General features: G+C 39.3%; 1 protein-coding gene across 2 annotated transcripts in view; it reads left to right on the top strand.

Annotated features, from left to right (window-relative positions):
- Positions 1-18,438, top strand: part of CDH11 (cadherin 11) — a 179,135-nt gene that overhangs the window by 111,585 nt on the left and 49,112 nt on the right. For both annotated transcript variants that reach the window (XM_032157536.2, XM_032157538.2), the window contains exons 3-5: positions 5,962-6,361; positions 12,153-12,447; positions 18,010-18,129. In XM_032157536.2, coding sequence (XP_032013427.1) covers positions 6,134-6,361; positions 12,153-12,447; positions 18,010-18,129 — 643 coding nt within the window. In that variant the 5' untranslated portion in view covers positions 5,962-6,133. The remainder of the gene's footprint in view (positions 1-5,961; positions 6,362-12,152; positions 12,448-18,009; positions 18,130-18,438) is intronic.

Raw genomic sequence — 18,438 nt, 5'->3', positions numbered from 1 at the left:
ATGATGTATATATACATATATACACATGATGTATATATACATATATATATATATATCACACACATATATATGCAGCTGTGGTGAAAATGCAGAAAATAATGTGTACCAAGCCCTGAGCATACTGTCCAGCACTAGAAAAATCAAGCACCTGACCAAGGATAGTATCTACTTTTATGACAATTTAATTTAAATCATGAATGATGGAACCAGGATTTGAACCTGACACATAGGTAGTGAATGATCTTTCCACTTTCAAAGCAGAACTTCTGTCATTCTGTATTTCTCCAGAAGCAGAGACTCAGATCTCCACTGAAGCAGTTTTAAAATTTCCACTCACCTTTGCAGAGCGCTGGGGTCTTTGATAAGGGGCCTTATTTGCTGCCTACTTTAACATTTGAATTTGGTATTAGAAATTAGAGCAGCATATACCATAACCTTTTTGCAGTCTCTGCTGTGTATTTTGCACCTGAGAAGAAGTGATTACCCCAAGCTTATGCCGTGCTCCAAGTCTAGAAATCAGGGGAGAAGAATTATTGAGAAGTGTGACTCGATAATTCTTGTAATACTTCTTCTCCCCTATTCTCTGTGATTTCCACAGACGTGGCATAATTCCTGTGATTTGATTTGAAATGAGAGACCAGCTCAGTGCTGAGTGATGAGATCTGAACGGGGAATAAAATATGCTTGAATTAATTTGCATAATAGAATTGGATTGGTTACAAAGCTGTGTTTGTTGAAAGGGATACCAGAGTCCCTTAGCTCACCAACAAGGGGACTTTGCAGATACAGAACGGGGTTTTGAGCTCTGGTGTGGGCCTTGGTAATATTCTTAATGTAATAATAACCTGTCTCTAACTGTAAATTAGCTACCTGGAAATGAAAAAACAGGTCAGCCTGTCTGATCCTTCCAGCTCTGTGGGGAGGGGACAGCTGAAAAACCAAATCTGCTTGCTTTCTGCTAAGCGCTTTCGTCTTTCATTCTCAATAACAATTTCCCAATAACAATTTCCAGCAGGAGTCCAAATATACTTAAACACCTGTATATGTCATTTTCTTTTACTGAGACAAAAGCAGGCACAGCAAGAGAGTTTTATGCTCAAGGCACGGTAGCTTATGACGGGCTATCTGCTCTCAAGATAGAGGGGTGAGCCTTCCCTTTTGAGCTGGTGGCTTTGCACATCTATTTTCCTGTCATGTTATTACTGCTGTGACTTTCAACAACATTTATTTTTCCCTCCAAGCAATATGCTCCCATCATAAAATAAAGTCCTCCTATATGTTTTAGTAGAATCCCAATGCTTAGGCATCCTGGCATACTGCTAAAAAGTGTTTTAATGGATTGTTTAAGAACTACCTTGGGGGTCTTTATTAAAACCAATTAGAACATTGATATATTTCCCTAATTATTACCAACATCAAGGTCTCCTTAGGAGGGCAGCCTCCTATTAATTTTCACGGGAGATTCCTACTAAGTCCCTACCACTGAATACATCAATCAGTTCTCTCAATTCTAGAAATATTTCATAAAACAAAACAAAACAAAACAAAAAACTAAAACAACTCTGAATACGCTTTTCTAACCTACACATTTAGAAATTCTGAAACAGGTATTTAAAATAAAAACAAAAGATCAAATTTTGTGTCATATGCTGTTTAAAGACCTGGTTATACTATGTTATTGATGGTTATTGATGGACTGATGTAATTACGTCTTGTTCATCTTCACTTTGGTCATTGATATAAAATGCTTTTTCTTTCTTTTTGGTTTGGATAATTTTTTTTATTATAGTCTACTTCTCCATGCTACCAAAATTTAAATTATCATCATGTTAAGGCTATTGTGTCTATTTGTATTAGTGTGCCTAAATTTGACCTGCAGCCTTCTCTTAGGTAAAATTGTAGAGGGTAGGAATACAAGTCCTCCAACCAAACATTCAGAGTTCAATCCCAGGTCCTTCACTTGCTGGCTCTGTAACCTTGGACAAATTACTTAATTTTGATGTGCCTCAGACTACTTGCCTGTAAAATGGGAATAGCAATAATGCTACGTTTTTGGGTTTTTGTGAAGACTTGATGACTCAACTCATGGAAAACATGTCCAAGAATGTTAGGCGGATAACACCTGGCAAATTTTAACTATATTAGTGTTTTCATTCTATCCTGTCATTAGTATACACTGAGTTCCAATAGTAATTTACTTCCCACATTTAGCTGGCTTCTAGGTTACTGCTTTTTATCACAATGTCCATATAATTTCCTTATGAACTTCAAACTCAAACAAATGACAAGAATTGTGATTGTTCACTGGTTAAGAACATGGATTCTAGGGCCTGAAGCCATGGGGGTCTGCTATTTACTAGAAGCGTAAGTCTGCATAAGTTGTTTAATGTATCTGGGACTCAGTTTCCTCATCCTTTAAGAGAAGAATATTCATGGCTCCTATTCATAAGGTTGTTATAGAAATTAATAGATGAGTTACTATTTGTAAAGCTTTTAGAACAGTAGCTAAGGAAAAGAACTTGCTACATAAATTTTCATTCTGAAAGTGAATTTTTTTTTTAAATTATGTCTTAAAATCAGTCTTATACATACCTAAGATTAACCATTAAAATAACTTTCTGTATCACATATAGTCATATAAGCATTTAAAATGGTGGACCATTGCTCTTAAAAGCAAATTGATTCAGTATTCTTTCCAAAAGAAGAAAAGAGATAATTTCACCTTTTTAACAGATTGAATGTTATTGTTTATTGATCATGTGGAAACTCTTAAATTCATTAGTATTAAGCTAGACATTTTTTATAAAAGAAAAAAGTTGTCATCTTGTTTCAACACTTCTAGTGTTAGAAATAATTGTGCTTTGCAGCAAAATGGCAGCCAGAAGAAAAAGGTGAAGAAATATCAACTTTAATTAAACCCTTTCTTTCTAATACACTTCACGGCTTATATGCAAGAATAATTTATCACTCTGTGAATGAGCATTTAATACTTGGCATGGTGCAAGATGGGCAGGGATCTTGCCTCACCATATGCTGTTTTCTTTTTCTTTCTTTCTTCTTCTTGAGTTTCCACAGAGACAATGTCAAGTTTGGAGTTGAAATGTGAGATTCAAATCATATATTAAAATTTTATTGACGGCCTGCTTTGTGTTCAGGTGTCAGACATATAAATGTGAATAAGATATAATCCCATCCATTCAGAAGTTTCCAGTCTAGTAAGGAGACACTGTATGAATCAGAAGAAATGCCCCTCACTAGTTCACTACAACTGTAATCGTGAATATGAAGCCACTTGAAGAAAATTTTACACAGGCTTCATTTTACAGAGTGAGACAGAGCCTCTGAGAGTAGAATCAATGAAGCTGCATGGCAAATTAGTGCAGATTCTCCACCAAATCTCGAGTTTCATGACTTCTGCCCAGAAATCTTTCTGTTGTTTCATACGGCCTCATTTTAGCATCTAACTCCTCTTCTGGGGCCTTCTTTGTGCTCTGTCCACACAGTCGGTTTGGCTTTCTAGAAACAGCATCTGATGTATTATTAAAGTGCCTGAATGTAAGGATGAAGTTGTTAAATGGTGACACTGCCTTTTCCATCTTTCTCTCTCTCCCCCGTAGCCTTTTACGTATCCCAAAGTGTCTGTTTACAACCAATATTAAGAGTTTCAAGTCCCCTATTCCTTGAATAAAGACTAAAATAATACGATCCCAAAGTGTTATTGAGAAAAGTGACAGTCACCAGGCTTTAACTGCACATCTGTGGCCTCCCAGATACCACTTTGTCATATTACAAAGGAAACAGAAAGGCTTGGGATGGCAAAGTCAAAGTTCATCAAAATGGAATGGATCTGTGTCTACAAATTATAATTTCACCAATTCTTTTATTTTCTAAGTTGCTGAGGTCAGATGGCTATGGTATCCCAAGTAACTTATTTGTTCTCAATTCCCATCTTGGAGAAAGCACCTCATCACCCTCTTGGGGGCATCTCCATGTTCAAGGCATGGGTACCCTTAGAGTTCCACATGGCTGGGGAAGCTTCACAATTATAGTGGAAGGCAAGGAGGAGCAAGTCACATCTTATATGGATGGCAGCAGGAAAAGAGAGAGCTTGTGCAGGGAAATTCCCCTTTATAAACCTGTCAGATCTCGTGAGACTTATTCACTATCATGAGAACAGCATGGCAAAGACCTGCAACCATGATTCAATTGCCTCCCACCAGGTCCCTCCCACAACACATGTTGAATTCAAGATGAGATTTGGGTGGGGACACAGCCAAACCATATCAGACCTTGACCCATTATTTTTCCTGTAAATATTTCAGTAACCATCAGTGGTTTCTTCAGATCTCCCGCTATGTTGTGACACTCTGGGAAAAGAAGAAGGAACCTATTGCATGTCCAGTTCCCAACTCTGTGTTCAGGCCTATATGGGTGCAACAATTCTTGTCATCCTCATTGTTCACATGAAAACATGGAGGTTCAGAGTGATTGATTGGCATGCCCAGAGTAACCCAGATTGTAAAATATGGAAGGGGTATTCTGATCCAGGTGCAGCTGACCTCCAAGTCTATGTACCTTCCGCTATGCCAAGATTCATGCTGTTTCCTTCTTGCTCCCTTTTTCCTTGAACCATTTCACCCAAAGAAGACAGCAAAAAATTAGGTGATGGCAGTGATTCCTACAATGCTCAGTAAGTTTTCCAGTTTCATTTAGACCCAGGTGCTGAAACAGAATGTTATCCTCAGTATCAATGTGTCATCCTCCTGCACAAGAACTCTCTCAGATTCCCTCACATGGGTGGTGAACTCATCTGATTCTGTCTCTGGAGTCTGGGTGGCACTCCAGAGAGAGAAGGTGATTCTCCAGAAAACAAATGTATGGTGCTAAGAGAGGAGAACAAGCAAGGGGAATATCTTAGAGAAGAATTAAGTTTTCAGCATGAGAAAGTCCAATGAAGAAGTCCAGAACCCAAGACAGAAGTTAAGCACTGGCAATAAGAACCAGAGTGCTGGAGAGAGGACAGGAGTGACTGTGGGTCAGAAACCTGTGAGGAGTGTAGAGAGGTGAAAGGCGTTACTGGCTTATCCTCACTGGTGTTGAGTAGCTAAGTCATGGCTGGGTGCTGAGAACATGACCTTGGGCTGGTTGGTAGGATATATTGTTTTGTTTTATTTTCCTCCTCCTAGTTAGTGAAAGCTTGTAAAATATCCTTTCCGAGACTTCCAGGCTAAGCAAGGTAGTATCTTTGGCTTCGTGGATGGATCTTTGCCAGACAAAAGCAAATCTTCCTCCTTAAATTGACACTATACCCTTAACTGATTTACCGCAGAGACCTTGACCCATTATTTCTCCTGTAAATATTTCAGTAACCGTCAATGGTTTCTTAGGATCTTCCCCTACATCCCTTCTCTAACAGGATCCATTGCCGGCCCGCCTTCTTCATTGCTACCTCCAGGCATGCCGAACGTCTTGGTGCACACTGTGCTTTTGGATGTGATGCTCCTTCTGCGTGGAATCCCACACTCTCCTTTCTTATTACAGCAACCTCACTAAAGGATTGAGTCCAGCCATCCATTCTCTCCCTGAACTGAACCCCAGTGTGGATTATATGTTCCTCATCCGGACTCCTTTAATTCCCTGTTTTCTTATTACAAAATCATATCTAAGCACAATTTTAATCAATTATAATAACAGATTAATATGGAGTGCTTACTAGGTACCAGGCGTTGTGCTAAGAGACTTACACGCATTACTCAGTGAATCCCAATAGCTTTGTACTGGGTACACTCTTATCCCCACTTCGTAAATGAGCAAGCTGAGCTCAAAGCAGTCAGTGAGCTTCCCCAAAGCCCATAGCTCCCACGTGATAAAACTGATGCTCAGTCCTGAAGGCTTACTGAAAGGAATGGGAATGAAGTGGGGATTTGGCCTGCAGCTAATCCAACCTCTCTCTGCTTGCAGAAGCTGACTGGGGATGTGGGCAGCCCTGACGTGATGAGCTCAGCCAGCAGAGACATTCCATCCCAAGAGAGGTCTGCGTGACGCATCCGGGAGGCCACCCTCGGCAAGACCACCGCACGGTTGGTGGAAGGGGTGACAGCTGCATTCTCCTGTGCCTACCACGTAACCAAAAATGAAGGAGAACTACTGTTTACAAGCTGCCCTGGTGTGCCTGGGCATGCTGTGCCACAGCCAGGCCTTTGCCCCAGAGCGGCGGGGCCACCTGCGGCCCTCCTTCCATGGGCACCATGAGAAGGGCAAGGAGGGGCAGGTGCTACAGCGCTCCAAGCGTGGCTGGGTCTGGAACCAGTTCTTCGTGATAGAGGAGTACACCGGGCCTGACCCCGTGCTTGTGGGCAGGGTAAGGCTGCCTTCCCTCAATCCTGAGCTCTCCATCCCACCATTGGAATAGTCATTTGTGGCCAGAAAGAAACAAAAGGCCCACAGGCATCTAAGAGAGACAACACCAATGGCCTGAAGAGCCAGTAAAACCACCCAAATATTGTACATAATATGTTATTCCAGACTTTTTAAAAAATTAATGGACTTATGCATGTTGAGAATACTTCTTAGGTTTTTCCATTGAGTTTTATGGAGTTATATCATAAAACTCATTTATCATATTATTTAGATATGGGGTCTCTCTCTGTTGCCCAGACTGGCATGCACTAGTGTGATCATAGCTCACTGTAATCTCAAACTCCTGGGCTCAAGGGATCCTCCTGCTTTAGCCTCCTGAGTAGCTGGGACTACAGGCTCATACCACCATGCCTGGCTAATTTGTATTTTATTTTATTTTTTGTAGAGAAAGGGTCTTGCTATGTTGCCCAGGTTGGCTTCAAACCCCTGACCTAAGTGATCATCTCTCATCAGCCTCCCAAAGTGTTGAGATTGCAGGCCTGAGCCACTACGCCAGGCTCAAACTTCATTTTGAATGGCTGCTTAACAGCCCATTAAATATACATAGCCATAATTTATTTAACCATATTCCAGCTGGAGGCATTTCCCTGACCACACCCTAATCCCAACTTGAATGCTCCTCCTCTGGACCCTTTATCATAGCTTTGCTTTTTGTATTCAATGTATCTACTTATTAATCTGTCTACTTCACTAGATTTCAAGCTACTTTGTGTCAAGGGCAGTGTCATCCTTCTGTACTTATGTCCTGGTGCTAGACCCAGCTTTGAAGAGATGAATGAATATGTTTCAGAAGGTTGGGTGTGGTTTTATCCCTGTTTCCACAGGCATGGTAAAACCCAGTGAGATGACTTCCCATTCCAGGCTCTGTGGTCTCTGTGTATCCCTTCCGGAAAAGTGCAAGTGTAGAAAGAGAGTCCAAAATACAAATTCAAGAGAGTTTGGAAAATTACCTACCCACTAGCATTTGAGTAAAATATACAGTTATCTTTCAGATGATAGTGACATTAAAGCTACAAAAAGATATGTGCGGCCAGCGCAGTGGCTCACAACTGTAATCCCAGCACTCTGGGAGGCTGAGGCAGGTGAATCACTGGATGTCAGGAGTTCGAGACCAGCCTGCCTAGTATGGTGAAACCTCGTCTCTACTAACAACACAAATATTAGCCAGGCGTGATGGCGAGTGCCTGTACTCCCACCTACTCCAGAGGCTGAGGCAGCGGAATCGCTTGAACATGGGAGGGAGTGGTTGCAGTAAGCCAAGATGTGCCACTGTACTCCAGCCTGGGAGACAGAGTGAGACTCTGTCTCAAAAAATAAATAAATAAATAAATAATAAAAAGATGATTATTAACAATGCCAGTTGATATTAACAATATTAATAGTATTATTTATTACTAATGCCATTTTCATATTTTTGTTAAAGTATTTTTATTATTTGAATTTAAATTATTATTATGAGACAAAGGCCTCCATCTCAAAAAAAACACAAAGATAGATCATCAGATACATAAGAACTGAAATCCTATCATGTGGAGCAGCTGCCATGCTAGGCAAAATGTAAACTAGATTAAGATAGCTCCTGACCTCAAAGAGGTCTAGTGGAAAAGAGACAGTTACCTAAGTAATTAAAAAAATAAAAATAAAAATAAGAAAAGAAAATGAATAGTAGAATAATGAGGACATTCAATGTAAATGATTATGAATTTACATGGTAATATTTGGGAGGGATGTCAAAGGAAGGTTTCAAGGACAACATGGGAATAACCTGTAACCTAAAAGATGAACAAGAATTATCCAGTGGAAGGGAAAAGGGAAAGAGAATAGGTTTGAGGGGTTTCTGAACCCTACTGATTTCTGCAGAGTTATCTTAATTGTTCTTTTACATGAGAAGAGCACTTCATGTTCACATAATTGACATACTTGCAGGAGATTCATGTTAGAATCTCAATGACATTGTGTAAGTTTGGAAAAATTTCTTCTTGAAGAGATGTACCAAAGGAATTTCATTCATTTATATCCCAAATGGAAATATGTGGAAGTCGACGTGAGAAATGGAAATGGAAATAATTGGCATATGGAATTCCCTAAGTAGAGGAGATGGGCTCTGTGCCTAGAGAGGAAAAAGAGATTTCAGCCATGGCAAGAGATGTGGAGCTTGAATGATGTGAAGGGCTGTGCATGAATCATTCTGAGATATGAATAGAACCTTCTGCTTTGGGGACTTTCTCAATGGGAAGCAGTGTGTGTGTTCAGGTTGGGGGTTGCAGAAGAAACAGGATCTGGAGAGTCATTTCAGCATCTCTGTGGAGTAAGCAATTGTCATGCCTCCTAGAAGAAAATATAGAAAAAAAAAGAGGTGAAAGGAAAACTAGTATTATTCATGGTGTGTGACCTTCAAAAGCTAGGCACATGAGAATGAATCTGATGTCAGGTTGGATAGGGGAAAAATAAATAAAGTGGTTGGTCCTGTGAATCTTTCTTTTGAAATGTGCTGAGACAATTCCCTAGAAATAGGAGGGATCGAATAGATGGTTTATTTCCTAACAACCTTTCATTCGATGACATTCAAGACTGAGTGCTTAAGATGCCCCGAAAAGGTGAAATTTGGTAAACCACGGACTTTCAGATTTCTTGTGGAAATACAGCTTGTGTCATGCTGTGCTATGCAGAGAGGGAAGCCATTCGTCTTTGGAGTTAGGAATTGGCGGTGTATGCCTCAGCAACTGGATCCCTTGATAGCACTGAATGGTTTATGAAACTGTTTTTTTTTGTTGTTGTTGTTGTTTTATGTGTGTGTGTGTGGGGTGTGTGTGTGTGTGTGTGTGTGTGTGTGTGTGTGTAGCCTAGTAAGTATCCATGTCAGTTGTATAAATCATCTTTGTTAGACACAAAAAAGGGAAGTTATATCCAACTTTCCAACCAGAAAACAAAGTAGAAAAATAATAGGAAATGTTTTGTTAAATTTTTAGTTATTTGGCTGATCATGAAATAGATCCATTTAATTTTCAAGAAAGTTGCCAAATTCATATGTAATATATGAAGGCCTCTAGAAAGATTCAATGTCTGGGCATTCCCATTAAAGTCAGCATTTTATTTATACTTTCTTCTTCCTCATTCGTATGTCTTTGCCCTTAACTTCTGCCAGGTCTGCAGCAGGGTAAATAGAAGAAAAAAGGTAAGCCTCCCCTAAGATGGGGGTGGGGGCAGAAATTTTGCCTTCATTAAGGAAACTTGACTGAATTAAGATTGGGGCAATTCTGTTCATCTGTCATAGGCCATCAAACAGCTTTGTATTTTACTGTCAAATGGACTTATTCATCAGAAATGTGTTAGCCATAATTTCACAACAACACATTGTTATGAATAACAAATTCTGAAGAAAAGTCTGTTTATTTTTTCCTCCTAGAAATAAAGAGGACTAAAAACAAAATGGTCTTTGTAATTTGTACCCACAGGTAACCCCCTGAGCTGAAATAATTGGGGTTTCACTGAAGCACTGCAAATCAATTAGATATCTTTGGGGAAATTGAAACAATACAAAATTTTTTAAAATCAATGTATTCAACCTTGCTTTATAAGCAAGGTCTCTAGGCCTTAGTCTCATAATAATAATCATGAGGTAAGGTCTCTAGGCCTTAGTCTCATAATAATAATTTAAATCGAAATAATAAAATACCAATTTTAACAAAAATATGAAATGGCATTAGTAATAAATAATACTACTAATATTGTTAATATTAAGTGGCATTGATAATAATCATCGTTTTTATTATTTTAATTAATTAATTTATTTATTTATTTATTTTTGAGACAAAGTCTCACTGTCTGCCAGGCTGGAGTACAGTGGTAAGATCTCAGCTCGCTGCAACCTCTGCCTCCTGGGTTCAAGCGATTCTTCTGCCTCAGCCTCCCAAGTAGCTGGGATTACAGGTGCACGCTATCATGCCTGGTTAATTTTTGTATTTCTTCTAGAGAGGTTTCAGCATGTTGGCCAGGCTGGTCTCGAACCCCCGACCTCAAGTGATCCACCTGCCTCAGCGTCCCAAAGTGCTGAGATTACAGGGATGAGCCAATGTGCCTGGCCTCTTTTTATTATTCTAAATGTCATTTGAATAAAGCTCTCTAGTTTACAATGGGTTTTCTTATTTAGTAGGTAGAACCAAGGTCTTTTTCTCTACTTGACTGCTCTTAAAGCCCACTAGAACAGTAAAAATAATGCTTACTTTTTCCCACAAAGGGCAGAATGAGGACCAAGGAACTCGGATTAAAATGACAGCTGCAGAAATTGAGATTGAACAACAAGGCGGGGTGAGGAGTTTTTTGCTACAGGAACACCAGATGTGATTTTTGGGAGACTTTCATGTTTGAAAATACAGAGCAGAGTGAGGGCAGAACAGAAGATGATTGGAAGTTAGGAGACCTAGTTGATTTCTTGGACCCGACAAGTGTGAATTTAGGCAAATATCATCTTATCTCTAAGCTCTGTTAAAGAAGAAAAACTTGGGGATGTTTAAGATTCTTTCTGACACCTAAGAAATTGTATACATATCAACCCATGCCACTAGTCCCACCTACCTTTAGCATTAGAATGGACACTTCTTCCAGGCAGGCCACATCCCCAGATCCTCATACCCTGTGTACCGCAAAGCAGGTCTTCTGGAAAGGTCTGATCAGTTGAATTGTTTGTAGTAACAAAAGCCAGGAAACAAGCTTAAGTGTTCTTTAGAAAGGACTGCTAAAAACAAACAAACAAAAACATTGGCCAGGCATGGTGGCTCATGTCTGTAATCCCAGCACTTTGGGAGGCCAAGGCAGGCGGATCACTTGAGGTCGGGGGTTCGAGACCAGCTGGGAAACATGGTAAAACCCTGTCTCTACTAAAAATGCAAAAATGAGCTGGGTATGGTAGCATGTGCCTGTAATCCCAACTACTTGGGAGGCTGATTTAGGAGAAATCTCTTGAACATGGGAGGCAGAGGCTGCAGTGAGCCGAGATCATGCGATTGCACTCCAGCCTGGGCAATAAAGTGAGACTCCATCTCAAAAAAAAAAAAAAAAACCCAAAACAAAAAATTTTTAAAAAGATAATAACCTCGATACAGTGGATGAGGAAGATCTATAGTTATAAATGTGGAATGGTCACCTGAATTTATTGTTAGAGGAAAAGGATGAGGTGAAGAATGATGTGTGTACTCTGGAAATTTATTGTATAACAATAAACTAGGGCACATATGTATCTGTGTGGATTTCCTTGCATATGCATGGAATAGAATATCTCTTATAGGATTCACAAGAAACTGGTTACAGTGATAGTCTCTGAGCAGAGGAGAAAATGAAGGAATGGGAGTCAGAGCTGAGAGGAAGACTTATTGCATGAATGTTTGCTTATATGTTTTTAAAAATAACATACATTTATTTCAAACTATTGACAGATACGTTTAGGTTTTTATATTTTGCATATACGCATACATATGGAGAGAGGTGAAGGGAGAGCGTGAATCTTAGAATTAAAAATATATATATTTGAACTCTGGCTTCACTGTTCTGCAGTGTGACCTTGGCCAAGGCTATGATATTCTCTAAGATTGCCTTTCTCCTGTTGTGAAATGGGGATGAGAACATCTCCCTTTCATGATGTGTGTGTGTGCAGCATATTGTTGTAATCACTTGTAAGTGAGTTTCCCCACTGCATTCTTCATGGAATTAAAAATCTCAATTTCTCATTTTTCCAGCTTCATTCGGATATTGACTCTGGTGATGGGAACATTAAATACATTCTCTCAGGTGAAGGAGCTGGAACCATTTTTGTGATTGATGACAAATCAGGGAACATTCATGCCACCAAGACGTTGGATCGAGAAGAGAGAGCCCAGTACACGTTGATGGCTCAGGCGGTGGACAGGGACACCAACCGGCCACTGGAGCCACCGTCGGAATTCATTGTCAAGGTCCAGGACATTAATGACAACCCTCCGGAGTTCCTGCACGAGACCTATCATGCCAACGTGCCTGAGAGGTCCAATGTGGGTGCGTACGGTGTGGGAGGCCTGCTCTGCTTCCAGGCCTGGTGTCTCTGTGGTGGGTAGGCTGAAGCCCGTTCTCCCAAATCAGGAAGTAGAGCTGCTTCTTTATCTTTTATGGCAAAATAACAAAATGTAAAATGGGAATAACAATTTCTAGTCCTGTAGGAATAGAGATAATATACATCCAGTCCCTAGTGCGTATTGATGTCTAATAGGTAATGTAAATGGTAATATTTGTTGCATGTAGACACTGTGCTAATTAATGACTTACATGCACTATTTTATTTAGCTTTTGCAATGATTAATCTTTACAATGAGGTAATTCCAACTCACCATATTTCACAGATAGGAAACCCATGCCAAAAACAAGTTAACTAATTTCTGTAGAGACATTTGAGCTATTAAATGGATCTAAAATGCACATTTAACCACAGCACTATGTCACCATGTTCAGAAGTAGGTATATCTTTTCAACATGCTTGAAGACACATCAAGTTGCTAAAGGATAATTTTTTGAAGGATTTCTTCAAAGAATTAGCCACCTTCTGGCAATAGCTTTCTTTATAACATGCACATAATGAAACATTTACAAAATGTTTCTTTTGAGAAGCCTTCCTCATATTAAGAAAGGTTTGTCTTTCAAACAGTGAGTAGAACTGTTCTAATGAGGGAGTGAGTCTGCTTAAAAGAGTTTTAGAGCTCAAATGAATTCAGGATCATTTTACAGATGAGAAAATCCAGCAACAAGTATAGGAATCAACCTACTTAAGAAAGGTAGGTTTGACTCTAGAACGCTAAGATCCTTCCACTGTGCATACAGAGGTTTTTATGCCAGAAAATGATCTATTCCTTCTCCACCAGGAAAAGTCAAGTACTTATCAAAAGCCAGCCTGAGCCATTTCCCACCTTCGTCCCTTCCATTTTCCCTGCCCAGTCCTTCAGCCTCTTGATGTTTAGCCTGTGTATTATAATGAGAAACAACAAATATCAAATAAATCCATATAGAGGAAACAGCAGTGTCAGCAACTGAGTGTCAGGGGTGGGGATGGGGTGAAAAGGCAAGTCATCAAAATATATAATCCAGGGAAATTTTCATTATTCTCACCTTTGTGGGCTCATTGATGTTTAGGGATAAAATTCAGGCTTTTTTTTTTTTTTAGTTTCAATTTTTATTTTAGATTCAGGGGGTACATGTGCAGGTTTGTTTGTTTGTTTATTTATTTATTTATTTATTTATTTTGAGACGGAGTCTCCCTCTGTTACTCAGGCTGGAGTGCTGTAATGCTGTTGTCTCCCTCTGTTACTCAGGCTGGAGTGCCGTAATGCCATCTCAGCTCACTACAACCTCTGTTTCCCGGGTTCAAGCAATTCTCCTGCCTCAGACTTCCGAGTAGCTGGGATTACAGGAGCACGCCACCACACCCGGCTAATTTCTTTGTATTTTTAGTACAGACGGGGTTTCACCATGTTGTTCAGGCTGGTCTTGAACTCCTGACCTCAAGTGATCCACCCGCCTCAGCCTCCCAAAGTGATGAGATTACAGATGTGAGCCACCGTGCCCGGCCCATGTGCAGGTTTATTGAGTGAATATACATGAATATACTGTGTAACACTGAGGTTTGTGGTATGAATGACCCCATCACTCAGGTAGTGAACAGAGTACCCAATAGATTTCGGCACTTGTCCTCTGGCTCCACTCTAGTAATCCTGTGTTTGTTATTCCCACTGGGTAAACATTGGGTTCTTTTATACCTCCAGTTATAAATGAAAGCATGTGGTATTTGGTTTTCTGTTCCTGTGTCAATTTGCTCAGGATAACGGCCTCCAGCTGCATCCGTGTTGATGCAAAGGCATGATATTATTCATGCCACCATGCATAGTATTCCATGGTATATATATACCACATATTCTTTATCCAATCCACTGTTGATGGGCACCTTGGTTGACTCCATGTCTGCACTATTGTGAATAGTGCTGCAATAAATATACAAGTGCAGGTGTTTTTCTTATAGAACAATTTATTTTCCTTTGGGTCTATAAAAAGTAATGGGATTGCTGGGTTGAATTGTAATGCCTTTTTTTTTTTTTTCCTGAGACAGAGTCTTGCTCTGTTGCCCAGGCTGCAGTGCAGTGGCACGATCTCAGCTCACTGCAATCTCTGCCTCCTGGGTTCAAGCGATTCTCCTGCCTCAGCCTCCTGAGTAGCTGGGATTACAGGCGCCTACCACCACACTGGCTAATTTTTTTGTATTTTTAGTACACACAGGGTTTTGCCATTTTGGCCAGGCTGATGTGGAACTCCAGACCTCAGGTGATCCCTTCACCTCGTCCTCCCAAAGTGCTAGGATTACAGGCATAAGCCACCGCTCCCAGCCTTGAATTGTAATTCTGTTTTATTTGAGACTTCTCCAAATTGCTTTTCAGAGTGAACTAATGTACATTCCAACCAACAGTGTATATGTGTTCCCTTTTCTCCACATCCTCACCAGCATGTTATTTTTTGACTTTTTAATCATAGCTATTCTAACTAGTGTGAGATGGTATCTCATTATGGGTTTCATTTACATTTCTCTGATGTTTAGTGATGACCAATTTTTTTATGTTTGTTAGCCATTTTCATATCTTCTTTTGGTAAGTGTCCATCCATGTCTTTTGCCCACTTTTTAATTACATTTTTTTTTTACTTGTTGAATTGTTTAAATTCCTTGTAGATTCTGGATACTAGACCTTTGTTGGGTGTGTAGTTTGTGAATATTTTCTCCCATTCCATAGGTTGTCTCTTTACTCTGTTTATAGTTTCCCTTTGTTGTGCAGAAGCTCTTTAGTACAATTAGGTCCTGCTTGTCAATTTTTATTTTTGTTGCAATTTCTTTTGAGGACCTAGTCATAAATTATCTCCCAAGGCCAATGTCCAGAATGGTGTTTCCTGGATTTTTTTCCCTAGGGCATTTATAGTTTGAGGTCTTACATTTAAATCTTTAATTCATCTTGAGATAATTTTTGTATATGGGGAAAGGTAAGGGTTCAGTTTCACTCTTCTGCATAAGGCTAGCCAGCTATCCCAGCATTATTTATTGATTAAGGAATACTTTCCTCATTGCTTAATTTTGTCAACTTTGTTGATGATCAGACGGCTGTAGGTGTGTGGCTTTATTTCTGGGTTCTCTATTCTGTTCCACTGGTCTATGTGCCTGTTCTTGCACCAGCAACATGCTATTTTGGTTACTGTAGCCTTGTAGTATAGCTTGAAGTTGGGTAAGGTGACTTCTCCAACTTTTTTCTTTTTCCTTAGGATTGCTTTGACTATTTGGGCTCTTTTTTGGTTCCATATGAGTCTTAGAACAGCTTTTTTTTTTTTTTTTTTTCCTAATTCTTTGAAAAACGATGTTGGTAGTTTGATAGAAATAGCATTGAATCAGTAGATTGCTTTGGGCAGTGTAGCCATTTTAATGATATCAAATGGGAAAACATTCTATGCTCATGGGTTGAAAGAATCAATATCATTGAAAGGATCAATATTCCATTTGTCTGTGTCATCTATGATTTCTTTCAGCAGTGTTTCGAAATTTTCCTTGTACAGATCATTTACCTCCTTGGTTAGATGTATTCCTAGGTATTTTATTGTTTTGTGGCCATTGTGAATTGCACTGTATTCTTGATTTGGTCCTTAGCTCGAGTGTTATTGATGTATAGAAATGCCGTTGATTTTTGTACCTTGATTTTGTATTCTGAAGCTTTACTGAAGTTGTTGATCAGTTCTAAGAGCCTTTTGGCAGAGTCTTTAGAGTTTTCTAGGTATAGAATCATATCATTAGTGAAGAGAAATAATTTGACTTCTTCTTTTTCCTATTTCAATGTCTTTTATTTCTTGCTCTTGCCTCGTGGCTCTGATTAGGACTTCCAGTACTATGTTGAATAGGACTGGTGAGAGTGGGCATCCTTGTCTTATTCCTGCTCTGAAGGAGAATGCTTCCAGCTTTTGCTCATTCAGTGTGATGCTGGATGTGGCTTTGTCATGGATTGCTCTTATTATTTTGAGAACTCAGACATTGTATTATGGCATATGGCAGTATAGTCTCTGTTGTCAGACAGTACTATGAATCATGGCTGTACTCCTAATCAGCCATGTGAACCCAGGCAACCTATTATACCTTTCTAAGTTTTTATTTCGCCATCTATAAAATGAGGATAATATAAACTATGTTGAAGGCTAAATGAAATAGATGTGAAATACAAAACCATTGTAAAGGATGTAGCAGAGTTCTAGAAGGAAATTAAGCATTTAAAATTAATAATGTCCCTAGCCACACCATGATGGTATTTTCCTTTATAAATCTATCCTGCCTAGAATAGTGACTGAGAAATGGGAAGAGCTCCAAAGATATTGTTTCTATGAAATAATGAATTATAGAAGAGTAACTAGAAAAAAGTGAGATGTATACCACACGAAAATCACTGACAACCCTATACATTCAAGGTAGTGAAAGGCTGTGTAAACTGGCTCCCTTGCCTCCCACATAGAACCTTGCCCCTCGCTGAAAATGTTACAGAAATAACTTGAGTTTTGTGGTGTGCTGGATTGGGTGAAACTTTGGCAATTACCAACTTTGTGAAATAAATTACAAAGCTTCATATATCTCAAGTTCAATTTCTCACTAATACAGTAGATGTAAAAAATGCCCAGCAGAGGAATGCTGGCAAAATACATGGAATGTGCCCCCAGATCATGCTGGCACAGAGAAATTCGATAATTACTGGTTTTCTTCTTCCAGCTCCTCTCTCCCTACTCTGAAGCCCAGCATACCATGCCCCAGATACTTGCTATTTGTGACCAGCCAGGAACAAAGTTTGTTTTTAGGAAAAGCAAAATCCCATCTTTCTTCAATTTCCTGGTTTCCCTTCATTCTGACCCATGAACGCTTCCCTTACCTCTCACCAGATGTCTACTGGTGATTTCTGTTATATGGCTACCAGACCAGCTACAGGTGGGAAGATGCGATTTTCATGCCAGTAGGGAACAGCATTCTGCTCAATATTTATGGCCATAAATTAATTAAATTGTAGAATTAGCAGCAATTTTATTACATGCAAAGCAACAATAAAATGATGTATTTATTGTTCTGCTACAGATGGAAGATTGCACTCTGTCCTTTCATGAAAGCAATTTATCGTTAATTATCATTTATTGTACTCTTTGGGAAGATTTTAATGTAATTATTTGATATACTGAACATTTCAAGTGCGTGAGTTGTAAGATATTTGTGCAATAATATTTAGAATATTATTTTAATCACCAACCAATGCAGGATGTACTATAAATACAGAAAGTTCATTTTTAAACTGTGGGCATTTTTATAGAGCAGGAAGGAAGGAAGGAAGGAAGGAAGGAAGAAAGAAAGGAAGGTTGGTTGGCTGGTTGTTTTGCATCTCAACTCCAGGAAAATGAGAGAATGTTGAATAATTGTGCTGCCCTCTTCAGGGTTAATTTTAGAATAAAACTTTGTAAACAAGAACATAATTTGAAAAGCTGAGGAGATGTTGCTAATTAATTTATTTCACTTTTAAGGAACATCAGTAATCCAGGTGACAGCTTCAGATGCAGATGACCCCACTTATGGAAATAGCGCCAAGTTAGTGTACAGTATCCTCGAAGGACAACCCTATTTTTCGGTGGAAGCACAGACAGGTACTGTGGAATGTCACTGTGATTTGTGACACATGGTGAATAAGAAGTCCCAGGCCTGATCAGAACTTATTTAATTCTCTGTTTTCTCAAATATGAAAAAGGAATAAAGAGGGCTACCCTGTAAGGTTAGTGTGAGGATTAGATACTTGGCCTGTGCCTAGCATATCGTTAGCACACCATGAAACATTTATTATTGTTTTTCCCATATTTCACGATGACACAATAACAACTATAATCTAAAAACTCAACTTTAATGTCAGAAGTAAGAGAGCAATAAGGACTAAGGCTTCCACAGTGCTCTCTATATTC

Source organism: Hylobates moloch, unplaced genomic scaffold, assembly GCF_009828535.3.
Source record: "Hylobates moloch isolate HMO894 unplaced genomic scaffold, HMol_V3 SCAFFOLD_6, whole genome shotgun sequence".
Lineage (NCBI taxonomy): Eukaryota > Metazoa > Chordata > Mammalia > Primates > Hylobatidae > Hylobates > Hylobates moloch.
Note: the sequence above shows the minus strand (reverse complement) of the source record. Positions and strands in the feature narration are given on the sequence as shown.